This window comes from Littorina saxatilis, linkage group LG6, assembly GCF_037325665.1.
Source record: "Littorina saxatilis isolate snail1 linkage group LG6, US_GU_Lsax_2.0, whole genome shotgun sequence".
In the NCBI taxonomy this organism is placed as follows: domain Eukaryota; kingdom Metazoa; phylum Mollusca; class Gastropoda; order Littorinimorpha; family Littorinidae; genus Littorina; species Littorina saxatilis.
Genome location: NC_090250.1, coordinates 51,693,820 through 51,714,246, shown reverse-complemented (window position 1 = coordinate 51,714,246; position 20,427 = coordinate 51,693,820). Strand labels below are relative to the sequence as shown.

The following is a 20,427-nucleotide window of genomic DNA, read 5'->3' as shown; positions in this document are numbered from 1 at the left end:
GAACCCTATCACACACTAGCAAACCCTGATAAACATACAACAAACAACTGTTTAACAACAATGTACACATCAATAGCTAGGTCCAAACAAAATAATATTAAGCACAAAGAAAACACCTCTCACAGAGCACAGCACAAGAATGTCTTTTGGGGCACAACACATCACGTCGAGCATGAAAGTCGCAGCCAGCTACGGGAAGAACTGAGTCTTCAACCTGCTCTTGAACGCGTCAAGAGAGGGGCTCTGGCGAAGCTCAAGCGGCAGGGAGTTCCAGACGGAGGGGCCCGCGGAGGGAAATGCACGCTGACCAGCAGATGCGAGTTTCGAGCGAGGGATGTGGAGGCGGAGAGGGTCAGCAGCAGAACGAAGGGGACGGTCGGTGGGCTGGGTGTACAGGTCCAGGGAGGATTGAAGGTACTCGGGAGCAGAGTCGTTGAGACACTTGTAGACCAGAGTGGACAGTTTGTAGGAGATTCGGGTGTTGACAGGGAGCCAGTGCAAGGAGCGAAGTATGGGGGTGATGTGGTCTCGCTTTGTCTTCCTCAACGTCAGCCTGGCAGCAGCGTTCTGGACTCGTTGTACGCCATGAATGGATGAGCCGGGGATGCCAGCCAGAAGGGAGTTGCAGTAGTCCAGACGACTGAAGATGAGGGAGACAACCAGCTTGACACAGGCGTCGTGGGTGAGGTAGCGACGGATGGAGGCGATGCGTCGTAGGTGGAAAAAGCAGGTCTTGATGATGAAGGAGATGTGTGTCTGCATGGAGAGAGTGGAGTCGAGAAAGACGCCAAGGCTCTTGACAGCAGGGGAGAAAGGAACAGTCGCGTCATCCAGCTGGAGGTCGGTCACAGTGAGGGTAGCAATCTTCTGTCGTGTTCCAACGAGAAGGGCCTCCGTCTTCTCACTGTTCAGCTTCAGCTTGTTCTCAGTCATCCAGTTCTTGATGTCAGTGAAACAACTGGAGATGGATCCAAGGAGATCGTCAACGTCCTCCGGCTTGGCGCTGTTCTGGAGCTGCGTGTCATCGGCAAAGGAGTTGTAGTTCAGGCCGTGGCGTTCGATGACCAGGGAGAGGGGTTGGGTGTACAGGGTGAAAAGGACAGGGCCGAGGACAGATCCTTGTGGGACGCCGAAGCGGACAGGGACAGGCTGAGAAGAGAACGAATCAGTGGTGACAGTCTGAGAGCGGTTCTGGAGGTAGTTCCTAAACCAAGAGAGGGCGGTGTCGTGAATGCCGAACGTGGAACTGAGGCGATCGACGAGTAGCTGGTGGTCGATCGTGTCGAAGGCCGCGGAAAGGTCCAGCAGCACAAGGGCAGAGACGAGACCGCTATCTGTTGCGTTCAGGAGGTCCGTGGTGATTCGCAGGAGCGCCGTCTCGGTGTTGTGGTGAGGGCGGTACGCTGACTGGTACACTGGCATCAGCGAGTTCCGAGACAGGTGGGCGCTCAACTGCTCCAGGATGATACGCTCCAGAAGCTTGGAGAGGAAGGGCAGGTTGGACACAGGACGGTAGTTCTTCAACTCGTTGACGTCAAGGCCGGGCTTCTTGATGAGTGGGCGGACAACGGCAGACTTGAAGCAGTCGGGAACGACGCCTGTGGCCAGGGATATGTTGATGATATCTGTGATAGACGGCAGGAGCTTGTCCAGACACTTGGTGAAGAGGAAGCCTGGCAGGGGATCTAGCTCGCAGGTCTTGATGGCCGTCTTGGTGATGAGTCGCTTGACGTGGTTTTGAGTGACAGGCTGAAAGCACGTGAGGGGGGAGCCGGAGAAGGAAGGGGAGGGTGGGGACGGGACGAAGGGCTGCTAATCGAGTGTTTTCCGAAGCTTGTCAATCTTGTCCTTGAAGAACTCCGAGAATAACTCCGGGATATCCTGTGGTGGGTGAGCAGTGGGTAAGGGGGCAGCGGGGGAGGAGCCCAGGAGAGAGGACATGATGGAGAACAGCTCCCTGGATGATGAGGCGTTGACGATGCAGTCGTGGAAGTGCTCGATCTTGGCAGCACTTAGACAACTAGATACTCCGGCAATGGATAGATATCGCAATAATCGATAAGTCATGGCAAGTTATTGCAGAAAGTGTAGTTTTCGTGCATTTCCGGAGTTATGTTCGACACAGACCAACATAGACCATACAAAACATAGTAGGGAGGTAAAGCAATGTTAATGCAATGTTCTGGTGACACAAAAAGTAACAGACTGGCTGTCGCTTTTGCGAAATGGGCAAATTCTAGAAGCCTTTCCGCATTTTCGGCAAAACGCTGCCGATTTCACGTAATGGGCAGCGTTTTGCCGATTACGCGAAATGGGCAAAAATGTTGCCGATTCCGCGAATTCGGCAATTCCGTGACATAATTCGGCACGACATATATATATATATTCGCAACTACCCATCATTAAACGTAACAATACGTTCACAGGTTGGAATGTTTTAGATAAACTGCAAATCGGGTTACGTTACGTTACGGGTGACTGTTTAAAAAATGTGTTCGACCTAAAATCTAGGTCTGCAAAATGAAATTTTCAGATACATTATTTTGCAGACTTGGAAATGAGAAGAGAAATTGCATGCAGTTTTGTAGCTACCCATGATTTAAAGTCACACACCTTCCCGTGAAAACCATTCGGCTTACCCACTCAAATCTGACCAGACTTTTTACAGGGCAAGCCATGCAAGCTTCACGCCGAACTACTTTCTGTACAAAGTTGTTTTTAATTAATTAATGTTTTTTAAAAAGCCACCAGGGCTGACCTAAGATCGTAAGCAGAACGATTGTTACGAGAAGGACTCTACCTTTCAAGTAAATTCCTTTACCATTGGGAATATTGTCATAAAATGTAATACTGCCCTGTGTAAATGTCTGGTTATACTTGCAGTCGTGGAAATGAGAAGACAAATCTTAGCAGACGTTGAGTCGGCCACCACTGATGCTGCCACTTCCGGTGACGATATGCAAATTCGCATCCGGGGCTTCTTACCTCGGCGCAAGAAAAGGTACATGTATAGTAATAGTGTTCGATATATTTATTTACAGTAAGTTCTATGCTTATCTCTAAATATGTTTATCTCTTAAAACGGTTCTGTTGATGGTAGAGAGAGAGAGAGAGAGAGAGAGAGAGAGAGAGAGAGAGAGAGAGAGAGAGAGAGAGAGAGAGAGAGAGAGAGAGAGACAGAGAGAGACAATGACAATGCCAATGACAATGACAAATTCTTTATTAACGAGGGTAATGGCATAAGCAAACAGGTGCTTTTTTACATCCAGCCCTCGCCCATGGGAGGGTTTAATCTAATGATAATACGTTTTAAAAATGTTGGAATATCAATTAAAGAAGTAATAAAAACAAACGACAAACAAGCAAACGATTAACAGACTAAACAAACAAACAAAAATATACATACAAACGAATTGTCAAAGGTATAATGAAAACTGTTTCAAGCAACAAAAAACGTGTGAAACTTCGAGGGAAGAAAAAATCCGTGAAACTGAGGAGTCAATGAAGCAACTACGTTGCAAGTAATAGCAATGTAGCATCGTTACATATGTCATGTTATGAAATTAATTAGGTACATTTATCTACTGAAACGTGTAAAAGGTACAAATAAGGCATCAACAATATAAACATGTTCAGGCTAAGTGAGAACGAAATGTGCCATGTATAAGGAATGATAAACATCTGTCTTTAAAAGTCTTGGCATTGACAGAATGTTTGAGACCGCTTGGAAGTGAATTCCAAAGATTAGTCCCCGAAAAGAGTAGGCTGGACTTAAAAAGATCAAAACGAGGCCGAGGAGCATACATTTTTGTCGGGTCTCTTAAATTGTGGGAAGTGAATTGAGAAGAAAGAGGTGCAGGCGCTCTAGTTTATGCATCAAAACACCTTTATTGTACATGAGTCTTGATTTAGAAAGAGAGAGAGAGAGAGAGAGAGAGAGAGAGAGAGAGAGAGAGAGAGAGAGAGAGAGAGAGAGAGAGAGAGAGAGAGAGAGAGAGAGAGAGAGAGAGAGAGAGAGAGAGTGATATGTATGCGCATGACGTCCGGGAATTTCGCGTTGACGCCTAATTATTCGTCACTTTATCATGGGTTTATCGTGAGTTGAGTCTGGAATTTGCACACATAGATATTGAAGCAGAGCGCAATTTGAGGATCTGCAAAACATAGGGACGTAAGCGCTCTAAATGCATGCGAAATTTACAACAAGAGTAAGCTAGAGTTTTGCGGAACCACTCTCCTGGCACATGAGAGAATAACAAGCATTGAAATGAACAAGCAACTTTCTTTCTCAAACTTAAAGAGGATGAAAGTCGCTTGTTCATTTCAATGCGTGTTATTATCTTCGTAGCTAGGAGGTTGGTTCCATACAGACATACCTTTTGGTTTGTAAGACAGAAAGAACTTATTTGTTTACTGAAGTATTTTTTTGATTGCCGCAACATTTCGCGAAAAAGAAGACAAAAATAGATGATATGTACGTACATTGACTGTTTAATACTTTTCGCACCAAAGTCTCGATCATTCAATCAATCAATATCAATATGAGGCTTATATCGCGCGTATTCCGTGGGTACAGTTCTAAGCGAAGGGATTTTTGTTTAAACTTTTTTTTTATGCAATTTATATCGCGCAGTCATATTCAAGGCGCAGGGATTTATTTATGCCGTGGGAGATGGAATTTTTTTACACAATACATCACGCATTCACATCGGCCAGCAGATCGCAGCCATTTCGGCGCATATCCTACTTTTCGCGGCCTATTATTCCAAGTCACACGGGTATTTTGGTGGACATTTTTATCTATGCCTATACAATTTTGCCAGGAAAGACCCTTTTGTCAATCGTGGGATCTTTAACGTGCAGACCCCAATGTAGTGTACACGAAGGGACCTCGGTTTTTCGTCTCATCCGAAAGACTAGCACTTGAACCCACCACCTAGGTTAGGAAAGGGGGGAGAAAATTGCTAACGCCCTGACCCAGGGTCGAACTCGCAACCTCTCGCTTCCGAGCGCAAGTGCGTTACCACTCGGCCACCCAGTCCAATGATCATGATCATTGATGTTCCAAGAAAACACACTCAACTGTTATGATTTAATTCATTATGTGCTAGTTTGTTTTAGAATCAATTTGTAAAGCGCTTGGAGCCAATTGGTGGGACTCGCGCTATAGAAAAGTTATTTATCATTATTATTATTTAAGTTATTGAGACATCCCAGTGCACTAAGGGATTTATAGAGCAAATCGAGAAAATTCATTATTGAACGAAGCGCATAGCGCTGAGTTCAATAATTATTTTCGAGATTTGCTCTATAAATCCCTTAGTGCACTGGGATTGTTTCAATAACGATATTGTCAGTACCGCCATAGAAAAAAGAAGATTCCAAGCGCACATTTTGCAACGCGCATTTGAATAGGCATAACTGTGTGGTCAGGTCGTGTACAGTAAAGATCTACTTTTGTGTGGGGTGTCTCAAGTGTGTCGTGCTTTCGTCACACGCATTTTAATTTCTGTTGGTAAATTCCAGTGTAGCGTTAATCTGAACAGTGATGATCTTTCAGAGAGACCTCATTTGAACTCGGAGAAAGGGCTGTGCTCTTCATTATTTGCGATTCGAAACCTCCAGTCGAGCTTCGACGGATTGACTGTGCGGAGTGACTCCCCTTGAATTGACTCGAAGCCGCGGGACTCGACGGTTCGCACATTTTCAAAACAAATGTGGCATATTTCTCGTGTTGAATCTTCACTCATCGGGGAGTCTGATACTAAATATGAACGGTAAGAATGCTCTGAACCCTACACGTATTATATCCCCATCGTTTTTTCGTTCACATTTGCCCAACATGTTAATTTGCTGAGCGGGGTTTATGTCGTCTGCTAGGGCAATCAAACCACTGCATGCAGTCTGCACTGACTGAGTCTGCACGCACGAGGCACGAGGTAATAAGTCTTATAATGGTAAGAACGTTCTGAACCCTACACGTTTTCGATTACGATTGTTCTTGCCTTGAAATAATAATTCGGAAACCATTCATTTACTGAACTGATGCAGTCGTATTTCAGTGTAGTCAGTGCGGCTACGTGTCGTATGACAGTCGATCGAGTCAGTCTTCCAAACTGGTCTAGCTGGTACGTTATCGGAATAACACTTGTGTTTTCTGCTAGCGGGTGGGAATTTTATATTAACTCATCATTTGGTAATGTGGATGATAAGCTACATGCCACTAACACGATGAGAAGAATCTATGCAAGTCGGCGAGAGACAGCGGCTTCTATTTTTAGATCAGTGGCAGCCGCACTGTGGCACAGGCACATGCAATCTGTCAGAAAAAAACCCACTTCTGCTTTAATTGAGAAGCAGGGAATTTATGGTCATTTGGTATTGTGGAGAATATAAGCTACATGTCAGTAATTAATTCTGAGGATGAGAGCACAGTCTTGCTTAGGTAAAGGGCGTAAGAATACGCTCTGTGGAAAAGTTAGCGCACTCCAAGAGTGCGCTAACAGTTTTAGCGCATCGCCATTAGCCAATCAACTGGTTCACATCAGTCATGTGACACCAGTACTTACTGACAATTATTATTATTATCATTATTATTATTATTATCATTATTATTTCTGACGCAGGAAGGACAGAGACAGACGTCATCAGGCAGAACGTCACAAGGGCAAAGGTCGACAGTCTGCCTATGATGAAGTGGATCCAGTGATGGAGGATCGTGGCAAACTGATTCTGTCTGAAACTCTGGTCAAAGGACGGGTTCGTATCACTTTGTTGTTGTTTTTGTGGGTAGTTTTAGATGGGCGATCATTGATATTTTCTTTTCTGTGACGTAACATTAATAGTATGTTAATGCCTTTGCATGTACTATTTACAGAAACATATATGGTAAATTTAATAGAAAATGTGGTTGGGCTAGGGATTGCAATTCAACAAAACCACCCTCAATAAAACAACAGCAAACGATATACAAACAAAAATCAACAACAACAACGACAACAACAACAACCGTATATTCAAATGAGTACATTTTGATCAATGCAGTTACTAATGGTTCTGTGTTCTTTTTCACGAGTTCATTTTCTTTGAAGTACATACTCGATTTCTGCTTCCACGAATCCCGGAATTAATTCTGTCAGGATTTTATTTGTTTTATACGATGATTCACGCCCCTTCGACTCAATCGAACATGACCCTCAAGCAAATAGTGCGCTGCAACAAGCACACATCCGAAAGAAAAGGGAATAACATCACACGGACACTGCACGACATGCACATTGGAGCTCAACCACGCCATGATCGCTTGGGTCCTCATATCATCGGCAAGGATGGACCTATAGAACTCAAGACCCCCCCCCCCCCCCACCCCCCCCACACACACACGTACACACACTCTGATCCAGCCCTGATTGTCAATTGTTTGGCGCATTGTTTTGAAGGAGCGCACATTTTGGATTTATTTCACTTCAGAGGTGTCAAACTAACCAAAACCTGCACATTTACTCACCCAGATGCCATTCCACGTGTATCTCCACTACCCCAGAGCAGCGGGGCTGGTGTCACTGTTGGTTGCCGCCCTTTGTTTCGCCTCGTTTCGGGCTGCCAGTGTCGGGGCAAACTTCTGGCTCCGCCAATGGACTGGCGACCCCGTTCTCACCAACCAATCCACGTGGGGGTCAGAAGTCTTCGTGAATACCAATGAGTATTACTTGACAGTCTACGGAATCTTTGGCGTCCTACAGGGTAATATACGTACACTGGGCACACAAAGTCATCTATATATGAGCCAATGTCAAAAGGTGCTGTCTGACAGCTTCGAAAATCAAAGTACATCCAAAGTAAAATGACTGGTGTTTTGAGTTGCTTAACACATTCAGTATATAGTTTCTAAAGGAGAAAAGGGAAAATCTTTCACAACGGCTGTGTTATTTGGCCGTTAAGTTGAGGCTTGACGAGTGTCTCTTGTGGCATGTAAGGACATAAACCTGATTTTTTTCCATTTTTTTTCTAGAACTTTCATTTCTACTGAGCTCGCATATGAGTATTGGGGTGTATATTAAATATAATCAAGGTAAAAGCGCATAAAAGAAAGAAATTAAAAATTTTGTGGAAAAAAAATGAAATTTGATAAAAAAAGTGTCTAGTGTGACATTGTGACGACAAAGCTTAAATTAGCCAGAAATGGTACCAAACTTCAAAATATAGTGGTTATTTTCATTGTTTTTCCTTTTCACCGACAGTTTTTGTTCAAAACTGGTTCTTTTGTGTATCTAGTTGAACAACAACATTTTTTGGAAGCTTTTTTAAAGTTTGAGTTTTTGTGACGCAAAGAGTCACGCTAGACACGCAATTTTCAAACTTTAATAATTTCTTTAAAAAGCGGACAAATGGGACGAAAAACACACAGAACTATGTATTGGGGTTCATGCAATCATTTGGTTTAAATCCAACTGCCCAGAAAAAAGCTTATTAGCATTTTTTCTAAAACTATCGAGAGTACTCAAACACCTTGTCAAAATACGTCCCTAAAAAGCACTAATTTGCGTAATAAATGAGGAGCAGAATTTTAACTGTTTATAGTTAGTCTTTGGTTTTTCTCTGCGATCATCTTTATTCATTAATCTCTCAGAAAAACCAAAAGTTCCATCTGAGTGTACATTCAGTAAATAGTTACAGAACTTATAAAATACCTAGCGTACCCACAGCACCTTTTGACATTGGCTCATATGTATACGACTAGTGTCTGTCTGTCTGTCTGTCTGTCTGTCTGTCTGTCTGTCTGTCTGTCTGTCTGTCTGTCTGTCTGTTCGCGATGCACGGCCAAAGTTCTCGGTGGATCTTTTTAAAATTTGGACACCGTATTCAGCTACACCCCGGACACAACCTCATCGATGAGATATTTCAACACGTGCTCTCAGCGCGCATCGCTGTGCGCGCTGAACCGAGTTTGTTTTTGTGTGTCGGGATCCACTACCAGTAACTCTTCCTTATCTTCTCCAGTGTTTTCAGCCGCGATTATCTCCCTTCCTCCGTGTGGCGTCAATCCATATTCCCGTTACTACGTTACTATTTTTAGAAGGTCACTGCATGTTACTATTTTTAGAAGGTCTCCAGTGTTTTGCGCGTTTATCTCCTTTCCTTCGTGCGCCGGCGAAGCCGGCGTACACTCGGCAAAGCCGGGTCCCAGGCGCAGCCTGGTATTCGGCTCTACTTCTTCCCGGCGAAGCCGGTACCCGGCGAAGCGGGTAATCATCTAGTGTGTATATATAGCCGAAATGTCAAACAGCAGTGTTGTGGTGAAACAAGGTTTATTTGAAGATATGCTTTTCTTCTGCTCAAAGTGGGTTTATTACATTCGAGCAATATTTGGGTACGACGCCACAGGTCCTTGACCACACCTACCATCAACATTTGCGGGATTCAATTTGAGCCGTTAAAACGGAACGATATTTCAATTTTTTTCAGCATGAAGTTTCTTAAAAGTCTTACATAACCTTGCATATTAATTTTGTCTCAATATATATATATATATATTATGAGTTATTTCTAATATGCTGACTGTTAGCAAATGATAACAAGCCATGTCGAGAAAAAAGATATCAAGCATGAGCCTTTTAGGCGAATGCTGATATCGTTTGTGAGACATGTCTGTGATCATTTGCTAACAGTCAGCATATTAGAAATAACGGTTTTATTACCGTTTAATTCGACCAAAAGAAATTTCGAAGCAACTCCGCGAATTAGACAGCCGCAATGGGAACTTGAGCGCTTCTACCTGATTATGCCTGTCAGTCAAAGAATTCTCGTGATCTGAGTCAGCCAATCAGAGTAACACACCTGACGTGATGAATATTCACAGGTCAAATGCCTTTGACACACAACAATCTCACAAGATAATCCATGTTGAACATGCGTTTCGGTTGCTTCGCTTTTTCTCGTTGAACAGAGAGCGACAGATTTAGAACCGACTCCAGACGGATGGGAAATGACGTAAAGATACATTTGATGTAAAGCGAGTGGCGCAATTTCACTTGATTTTTCCGAACTTTGATCATTTAGATTTCAAGTGAGCGGTCGGCATTGCACACTCAGACGATGGGCGGTGCCTTGCTGTTCCGTTACGCACCCACCGACAAAACTCGCTTTTCGGTATTTTTTTTTAGATAAAGAGAGTATTACCTGACAGCATTTGAAGTGTCATTCTTTAGAATAAATCACGCTGATATTGTTGAATTACATTTTTACTTTGTCTTGTTAATTTTTAGCGTGATAAACAAAAAGGGTCCCTGCCTGAACGTTATAACATTTAGAGGGTCACCTAGAATCCGTCCTGATTGGTCAAAAAGCCATATGGGGCACTGAATTGGTAATACAATTTTATGAACGTTTTGTACACCACACTGGTATTAACAAATGACTGCATCTCGTCACAGTGGTACTGCTGTTGGCGTACAACGCATTGTACTGGGTGCGGACAATTCAGGCCAGCAGCCGTCTGCATGACAGAATGATCCGCAAGCTGTTCCGTGCACCAATGGCGTTCTTCGACACAACGCCCATTGGACGAATCATGAACCGTGTATCGACAGATATGGAAATTGTCAGTATCCAATTGTATGCGTCTCGCATTTATTGTCAAACATTTATTAGATGGTCTGCGTACCATAATGCAGTAATACATTGGATTTATCTTCATGTTTATTTTAAGATATGGAAATATGTATATGTATTATAATCAACGACATAAATGGGATATAATTTGCAAATGCCGGCATAAGGGTTTTGTTTGTTCTAAAGTGCTAGTTGTTCGCTTCAAAATATTGTCAGCTTGCATTATACAAGTTTACAGTGAGCATGATGGGAAATGTAGTTTGAATCAAGAGTTGCTGGTCGTGCTGCTGGTTACACTTGGTTAGTTAGTTAGCTATTGCTTTTCGGGTCCAGCGGACCATAATAGGCCAAATCAGGACCCCGCTGGTTACACTCCTTCCCGAGAATTTTTGTAATGAATAAATTGTGTAAATGCAACAAGTTGCTTTTTAAGAAATAAAATCCTCAACTAACTTCAATTCACAGCTGCACGCAGCCAGGGTGTGGATTTGTGGTATGCGGCCAAGTGGAGGAATAGTCTTATCTCATACTAAAAAGCCTGTCCACCTCTGAGATGGCGAGCCGAACGATTTTAACGAGAAGGGATGTGGCTTAAACCCCAGGTCATTTCCCTAAAAAGGACACGGGAACTTCCTTTCAAGGGAACTTTCATGGGAACAATACAGACAATAGATGAAGTGCGACAGAATGGCAGCTTTTGCTGAAGACACAATGATGACCCACTGACCTCATTGTGTGCACGTGCTGCAGGTGGACAACCTGATGCCCATCATCTTCCGTGACCTCGTGTCCACCTTCACCGTGCTCCTCGCCTCTGTCGTCGTGCTTGTCGTCGTCTCGCCCACCAGCATCGTCGTCTTGCTGCCCCTCGCTGTCTTCTGCTACTTTTCTCTTGTTAGTTCTCTGTTTATGTCTCTCTCTGTCTGTCTCTGCCTCTCTCTCTCTCACACATCTGTCTCTGCCCCTCTCTATCTCTCACATCTCTCTCTGTCTGTCTCTTCCTCTCTCTCTCTCTGTGCCTCTCTCTCTCTCTCTCTGTCTGTCTCTGCCCCTCTCTCTCTCTCTTTCTCTCTCCCTCTCTTTCTCTCTCCTCTCTCTCTTTTTTTCTCTCTCTCTTTCGCTCTCCCTCTTTCTCTCTCCTCTCTCTCTCTCTCTTTCTCTCTCTCTTTCTTTCTCTCTCTCTTTCTCTCTCTCTTTCTCTCTCTCTTTCTCTCTCTCTTTCTCTCTCTCTCTCTCTCTCTCTCTCTCTCTAGCTCTATTTCTCTCTCTTTCACTCTCTCCCCTCTCTCTTCACCTTCTGGCAATACCTAAACTATATGAAATGCATGCGCGTATGTATTCGTGCTTATGATTCGTCGGTAAGACGAATGAGGATGAAAAGAGAGTGGGTGAGAGGTACACGGAGATAGTGAGAGGTATAGAGAGAGACTGAGAGAGGGAGAGGGAGTGAATGAGAGAGAGAGAGAGTTGTTACTATAGTAATGTCGTTTGTTGTCTGATCTTGTTATATATATAATACACCACACACGCGCGCAACCAATGACTTCATCCACACCTGACCATGTTCCCCAGGCGTCGTACGTGCCAATGTCCAGACAGTGCAGGCGGATGGAGGCGGTGACCAGGTCCCCCATCTTCGCCCACTTCAGTGAGACCATCACAGGTGCAGCCACCATTCGGGCCTACCGCGCCACTCAGCGCTTCGTCCAAGAGTCCAAGATCAGGGTGGATGACAACCAGAAGTTTTATTTCGCCTGGATGGCTGGATTGAGGTAATGATTAAATATTAGAGGCAAGTTATATTTTTCTGAAGTTTTGGATGACACTTTAAAGATCAGTTTTGGTTGTGATTGTCTTGTTTATTTGTTTCCACTCTGCGGGAAATTTCCGGAGCTTCTGTCTCAAGAAGATCAACAAGACCTGCCATTTTAAGCATTTTTATACTAAATAACTACAACCCAAACGCATGATTAATTCATATCCTAAAGCAAATGAAGCTGAATGGTTGTGTAGACAGCGTAGACAGGTTCGCCATACATAAGGTTTAAAATAAAGCACTCGGTTAACCAGAATATGAATTGACACTTTTGCCCATGATAACCATAATGACCTGACAACTAATATTCTCTAGCTGCAGAATAAAAATCAAAACAACCAAGAAATGTTATTTAATGGAACGTTTACTTTTTGACAAAACAAGAGACGGGCGCAGTGGCGTGGTGGTAAGACGTCGGCCTCCTAATCGGGAGGTCGTGAGTTCGAATCCCGGTCGCTGCCGCCTGGTGGGTTAAGCGTGGAGATTTTTCCGATCTCCCAGGTTACCTTATGTGCAGACCTGCTTGTGACTTAACCCCCTTCGTGTGTACAAGCAAGCACAAGACCAAGTGCGCACGGAAAAGATCCTGTAATCCATGTCGGAGTTCGGTGGGTTATGGAAACACGAAAATACCCAGCATGCCTACTCAACGAAAGCGGAGTGAGCTGACTATGCTCTCAGAGTATAGTGTGGGGAACCCAAATGGGCAAACGAGCTCACACGTAACCAGACAATTCTGGAACGCTGAAGAAGAAGAAGACAAAACAAGACATTCACAGGTATGATCTAGCAGTGGACGGACAGAAAAAAATAGAGGACGGAGCTGAGTGTGCGTTCGATGTCTGGCAAGATGGTCAGAGTCCATCAGAGGTCTTGGTTTAGGAACGTTGGCAGTGTCTGTTTTTTTACATTTCTACCAACTGCAGCTGCAGCTTCTGTGTAAATTGGCGTGGATGCCGGTGGCCTGGCCTGGCTTCTTTGCTGACGTTATTGACATGTGTGCAGGTGGATACAGATGTCGCTGGACGGAGTGACCAACGTGGTGATCTTCATGGCGGCCATCTTGGAGATTGTCTCTCCGAATCCGTCAGGGGGCGCGGCGGGCCTGTCTGTTTCTTACGCCCTTCAGGTAGGGATCGCCGGCGATATTAGGTCTTCCAAAAACCAACAGTCACATTTCACTCTCGAAAGTTGTGCGCACTTCAGACGTAGAAACTTTGTCCTGTTGGTGGTACAGGGATTTTGTGGACGATGTCATTAACTTTGTCCTGTTGGTGGTACAGGGATTTTTTGGACGATGTCATTAACTTTTGGCCTGTGTGATGGCGTGAGCTTCCCTATGTACATGTACATCTAAAGATTCGAAGTTACCAGAGCTCTACAGGGAAATAAAATGTTCAGCGGTTGCAGAAGCCAACGATAATTCTTGGGAACAAATCAGACTCGTCCGGCACGAGATTCGCTTTCCCTTTATTTAAAATGTAACATATTATTTGTATTGTGAAAACTGATTATGCTCTCTTTCAAGACTAACAAAGTCCCCATCCCACCCCCTACCACAGCAGTTAAACCTTGTTTCTCAATCAGAGACTCAAAATAATACTCCTTTCAAATGCTAAATATGAAGAGCATCAGGCTAGATTGGCTTTCCCCTCAGGTCTACCTACCGGGGAGTAGTAGGGAAGAGGTATGCCTCATCCCCCTTTTATTTGCGCAGCTGCGCAGCCGCGCAGCCGTATTTTGATAGAAGGTTATAGGTTAAGGTGCCTGTGTTTAAGTAGTGATAAGGAGATATTGCGCATAAACGGTTTATTGCGTTTTATATTTTGTCATGTGATTTCATGTGCCTGTACCTGTTGCTCGGTACTAATGACCACTCCAGCTGGGGTAAGCACCAATAAAATTCAGTAATTGACCCTCCCTCTGTGTTTTTACGGGCTTGGGACCGTTTTGACAAGGTATGTCAAAGCCACATTGGGGGTTTTTGGGATTAAACAATACGAGCATTATTTACAGAAGCAAAACATGTCTTATCAAATTTATTTACAAAAACGACAAAGTTGTTTGGCATTGGAATGTTAACCATATCACAGGCGGCGGTATCACAGTCAAAAAAAGAAAGAGACCCATTAGAGGGGTATCACAGTCAAAAAAGAAAGAGACCCGTTAGACGGGTGTAGGCAGGGTTGAAACCCCATCAGAAGCGATCACACGCTTGATGTAGAAAAACGAGAGTGACTTTCTGGTTTGGGAATAGGTGAACATAGACTTTCCGTCTGTCTTGAAACCAGTGTTTGTACCACCACCACTTTCTTGCGTTAGAAGCACCTGTTGGTAAGACTCTTTTGTCAGTTTGTTTTGGTTTTTGTTCAAACCTTTTGAACTAAATTTACTTCCACTGTCTCCCTCACAAAAGTAGGTTTTAGAACACAAACCAATAAACGCATTTCCTTGGTATTCGGTTTTAAAGAGACCGGGTGTTCGTTTGTCATAGTGGACACGCGCTGTACAGGCCTGACAGAGAGTCGGGTCCCATGGGGCGTTAGCTAAACGGGTGTTTTGGAAGGCTGCCTCGTGTTGGTCACAGGCTTGTGCAGGGAACCATTGGTTATACACTTGGTAAAACTGCTCTCGTAGTTCAGGACGAACTACCTCTTCTAACGTTGAAGCGCTAAGCGCCATGTATAGAGAATCTGTATCCATTTCCAAAAGCTGGTAGTCGGCTCTGGACACAAACTTATCTAGAAAATCAAAATGAAACTCCAACATGCGTAGTTTAGCGTACTGGTAAACAAAGTAACCAATCTGAGAGGGGAGTGACCAGTTGATTTTTTTTTTAGCCATCTCTACTTCAGTGACAGAATCTGTTACTTCTGTTAGTTTTTGAAAACGACCATTGTTGATCAGTTTTGAGGCCTCATCAGACAAAACGTAATGAATATCACGATGGTTGGCCACGTTAGTTAAGGTTTTCCCGTAGGCTGAGTTACCGAGCAGTTTGAAAGTTTCAGCTAAGATAGCTTTTGATGGGTCTTGGTCCCCTGCTCGTCTTGCGTTTGAAACGCTGTCACCAAACTGACGGAAACAGGTTTTGGGTTGATACTCCACGATCAGCGTGATGTTTTTAACAACCAACCCGTGCTGCACGTACCAAAACAAGAGGGGTGTGGCTAGCAGAATTTGTTCACCGTGATAACTCCCAACAAGTGTGCGGCGTGGTTGAGATAAGAGCTTGTGTTTTTCAGCGTAGTCTTTCATAAAATCCCCGATCTGTTCTCGGCTGACAGACTCATTTTTGAAAATAGGCTGCATTTCACTGAAATGTTCTTTTAGATGATCAGGTACATAAATATCACACTGTACCAACCCGAACAAAGTTTTGTTTTGCACCGCGTCTAAGACAGTTTGATCTGTGATGGTAGAAGGATGCCGGAAGGGTTTAAGTGTCGGAAAACGACCTTGTAGAAAAGTCTGAATGGAGGTGTTTTGTTTTTTGTCTGCGTGCCATTCACACTCCCATTTTTCGACGACAGTCACACCCACTTCCTCACGTAGGTATTTGGTGATGTTGGTTGTATGTTCTCTGAGTTCAACTAGTGTTTTTCCGGTGACAGGGTTAGACGTTTTACCGGCGGTCACAGAACAGTCATGCCCGTGGAACAAACATCCGTGAAACTGATAGCAAATTTGATTTGCGGCATCCCATCCATCAACCCTAATCTTTTTTCGACCAAGGGCCTTCTCTTTCGCGTTAAACTTATGTTGGAGATGGATCTGTTTTGATGCCATGACCCACTCCAACCATTCCCGAGCTAGCTGACCGTAGGGATCTGTTTTTTCCGCTTTAAAAGCGTTTTCTTTTCTACGAATGACAGGGTGCTCTGTGGGCATGTCTTGCATGAGTGCAGCTAAATACAGCGCATTTGCATCAAATCCCTGAACAGACTGTACCGGTTTGTCCTGATTACCACGAATGTATGTTTTGTCTTTTTCGTGGTATCTGTGAAAGACAATAGACGGACCCCCGACAATGTTCTTTCGCAAAAGTGCGTGAACGTCTTTTTGTTTTTCGTTAAAAAGTGAAAAGTAGGTATCTGAAGACAACGTGTCAAACAGATACTTCAGTGTCACACCGGGGACAGAAATACCGTCTTTCAGCAAATCAACTCGCAGACTAGCGTACATACTAATCTGATGCTGCAAAGCAACCAGAAACGGCCCTGTGTCTAGGTTGTTGTACCACACCAAAAAATCCTTCAAAGTCATCATTTTGTTTTCAGTCCACACACGCTGACAAAAAGCGTACTCTGTATCAGAAATATTTGAGTTTTTGAGCTTACTAAAAAAAGCTGCATGGGGTGGGAGTTCTCTTTCATCTAGTGTACTTAGACTAGTGACGTATTCATAGCAGAAAAAACCCTTTTGCTCTTCGACACCGAACGCCTTGAGGTACTTGGAATAACTAAAACCTGGCGCAAGAAAATTGTTGATGTCGAGAAACCGAAGTTTGTCTGTACAAAGACACATATACTGGTTGTTTCGTTTAACAACAAACTTGAAAGGGGGTCTTTTAGGGGCCTTCTTTTTTCCCTCTGTTTTGACTTCTTTGTCTTCTTCTTCTTCTTCTTCTTCTTCCTCTTCTTCTTCTTCACACACGGTATCAAAACCATCTGGTTCAAAAACAGGGTCTGTTTGACTGTCGTCTTTTGGAAGATCGTTATGGGCTGTTTTGTCTTTGACAAACTTTTCAATGAGAAAAGGTTTGATCACATTCAGATCGTAGCGGGAAGAATTGAAACCTACGACAGGCAGTTCTTGTAAATACTCATATAATTTCTGTCTGAGTCTTTCTACGGGGATGTTGAGGTTATCTGTTTCTTGTTGTTGTGTCTCTTCGATCTCAGTCAACTGGTCAAACACATCTTTAAATTCTTCACAAAGAAGAGCGCAGGAGGCCTCGGAGATACGTTCTAGGTAGTTAACCATGTTGTTCACTAGTTCTTGAGGGTCACCTTTACTCACAAAACAGGTTGGTTCTGTGAAATGGGGAACATTACTGCATACAGAAACAGAAAGAGGAATATGTTTTGCTGTATACTGTGTACAGTTTGACTCAGCTGATTTTGTCTGTGGCAAGTTATCTGTGTCAAAAAACACCTCAAAATCAAAAGTCGCTCTGTAGGGAAAAACAAAATCTGTGGCTACCTGAACACCGTGGTTTTGTAACTGTTGAAAAATGTTTTGGGGTGGTGAGTAAACCCCGCCTTTCAACGTTTCTTTTGAACCCTCACCCTGACAAGTCTGTTCATGTCGATTCATTTTAAACAAAGACGACCAGAGTTTCCCGCATTTGGAACAAGCCAAAGCATGACCGAGTTTATCAATGTCTAAAATGTACATGAAATGGTCTTTGTAACGCAAGAGGCGCATAACGCCAGAATGTTTGTAAGCGCTACGACGCAGAGGAACAAGACAGACGGGTGTTTGGCTCTCATCAAACTCAAACACATCTATGTTCACCTTAAACTCAGATTCAATCGACTCAAGTTGAAACAAAGTGACCCCCGGAAAGTGGACAGGGGGGAAATGTCCGGCCCACTGTTTGAACAAGGTTTTTGTGGGTTTTTGCAAAGAATGAAGCGAGGCTCCTTTGTGCAAAGCAAGACAGCGAAAGAGACACAGACCATCAGTATAAGGAAAATGATGATGCTCGTCTTTTTGGAGTTTGTGCAAGAACGGTGTGTTTGTGATGTAGTCAGGTAGACTACCACAGGCACATCCGATAGGAAAGTCAGACAAAGGCGTGACATAGAAACTGGAAGACATGATGGTATGAACAGCATACCGAGAGTTTGGGCGTTCGAGTCTAACTTGTTCTAGAATGTCATGGTCACTGATTTCACCGAGAAAAGAAAGAAAGTCCTGCTTTGAGTTGATCAGGCGCGGTCGTTGTAAGACAGAGTGGTTATTGACTGAGGCGTGAAAGAAAGACAAGTCACCCGACTCTTTGTTTTTGAGAAGAAAAGAGTGAGAAAAATTGATTTTGAAGCGCTTGTTTTGTTCATGGAACAGATCAAGAAGCGACTCGTCCCAATCAGGGAAATCAGAACAAGGGTTCCAGAGAATGGTATAGGTTGACTGAAGTTTACCAGGCCGCTTATGAGTTTTAACAGAATTCCAATGCTTTTCGTACATTTGTCTTTCTTCAAAAGGTAACTTTTTGATTTTTTCTTTTTCTAGACTTCGTTTGTTTAATCCCTTTTTGGGGGGAGGGGCATCCTGTGAAGGCGAACTTTTTCTTTTCTGTCCGCCTGTCGGCACTGGTGGTGGAGGTGTCCGACTCGCAACATCTTGACAGTTTTTGGTTTTTTCATGCCGAGCAAGGCCGTGTTTTCTGCTAAACGACTTGCCACACATAGCACAGAGAAAAGGTCTGGCTTTGCTATGGACTTCGTTAACATGAACGTTAAGGTTTTTGGTCTGTGTAAAAATCTGTTCACAGTGCGGGCATTGGTTACGCTGCAATAAAAAAAAAACAACTATGTCTGAGCTACAAAAAAAAAACAATATAAAAAAAAAATCTTACATAAAAAAACATTTATTTTTCTAAAAAGCTATGTCTGAGAAAAAAAGTAACACTCTACCTTTATTTTTTTTATCTTTACAAAAACAAAATCAACTTACCAAAACTGTTGAGGCCGGTTGTGGTGTTGTGTTAGCGTCACTGCTGCTGCTGCTGTTGGTCGCCATAGTTGTTTTTGTTCACCACCACCCACTTGTAAAGTCGAAGAGACACTCAAGAGTTAGCCCCAGAAGAAGTTTATTTATACCCCTCTTTGCCCGCATCACCGCCGTATTCTGACTACGCGTTTCTATTTTTAGGTGCTGACCAATCAACAAGTTCTAACATGTTTAGGTCTTGCGTCTCTGTGGTGCAATAACTCAGGCGTAAGCACCCAATGACCCCCTCTGGAGGTTTACCGGAGAGGGGGCTCCGCGAAGCGCAGGGATACCGTTTAATTTCCTTACTCTGACACCCCCCTGACAGGGCACCAAACTACATAGCTATTAAAGAGAGAGGGCTCCGCGAAGCGCAGAGAAAGTGTGAATGTGTGTGTGTGTGTGTGTGTGTGTATGTGTGTGTGTGTGTGTGTGTGTGTGTGTGTGTGTGTGTGTGTGTGTGTGTGTGTGTGTGTGTGAGTTAGTTTTGAATATAAAATTTAAAGTAGATGTTTGGTTTTTTTAAATTAATAAATAAAGATAAGGATAGGATCTTAGTTTAGTATGTGAAAATGGATCCAAGGTGGAAACATCCTTTTACCTGTGTGATTGCCGGTCCCACAGGGAGTGGGAAGACTCATTTTGTCAAACAATATTTGAATCACTTACAAGATATGATGACACCCCCTCCAGAGGAATTGATTTGGTGTTATGGGGCGTGGCAGTCTGGTTACAATGAGATGAGACATGTGACGTTTGTGGAGGGTTTACCCGACGTGGAACAGTGGACAGGGGTCAAAAGGCGACTGGTCATCATTGATGATTTGATGAGTGAGACAAACGACAAGGTCACACAACTATTCACCAAAGAAAGTCATCATCGGAATCTGAGTATAATGTATATTGTACAGAACCTGTTCGGAAAAAACAAAGAGCAGAGGACGATCAGTTTGAACAGTCACTACCTGGTGGTGTTTAAAAACCCACGGGATGTTTCACAGATCAACCATCTGGCCAAGCAGATGTACCCTGGGAAGCTAAAGTATGTCCAAGAGGCATTTAAAAATGCGACTTCTATGCCTCACGGTTATTTGCTGTTTGACTTGCGACAAGAGACACCCGATCATCTTCGTCTGAGGACAAAACTTTTCCCGCCAGAGCACCCTGTAGTGTACCTTCAAAAATAACCATGTCTGCACGCCTGAAGAGAAATGTACCCATGTTGCGGATGTTGTGTAGGGCTAAGCCTGCCGTGATTAAGGCCGTATTGAAAGGAGCTT

At 43.7% G+C, this 20,427-nt stretch overlaps 1 protein-coding gene across 1 annotated transcript in view; it reads left to right on the top strand.

Moving 5' to 3' along the window:
* Positions 1 to 20,427, top strand: part of LOC138969498 (ATP-binding cassette sub-family C member 3-like) — a 69,319-nt gene that overhangs the window by 31,843 nt on the left and 17,049 nt on the right. The window contains exons 21-27 of the mRNA XM_070342304.1: positions 2,884 to 3,001; positions 6,627 to 6,759; positions 7,512 to 7,743; positions 10,434 to 10,600; positions 11,362 to 11,505; positions 12,184 to 12,383; positions 13,433 to 13,556. Coding sequence (XP_070198405.1) covers positions 2,884 to 3,001; positions 6,627 to 6,759; positions 7,512 to 7,743; positions 10,434 to 10,600; positions 11,362 to 11,505; positions 12,184 to 12,383; positions 13,433 to 13,556 — 1,118 coding nt within the window. The remainder of the gene's footprint in view (positions 1 to 2,883; positions 3,002 to 6,626; positions 6,760 to 7,511; positions 7,744 to 10,433; positions 10,601 to 11,361; positions 11,506 to 12,183; positions 12,384 to 13,432; positions 13,557 to 20,427) is intronic.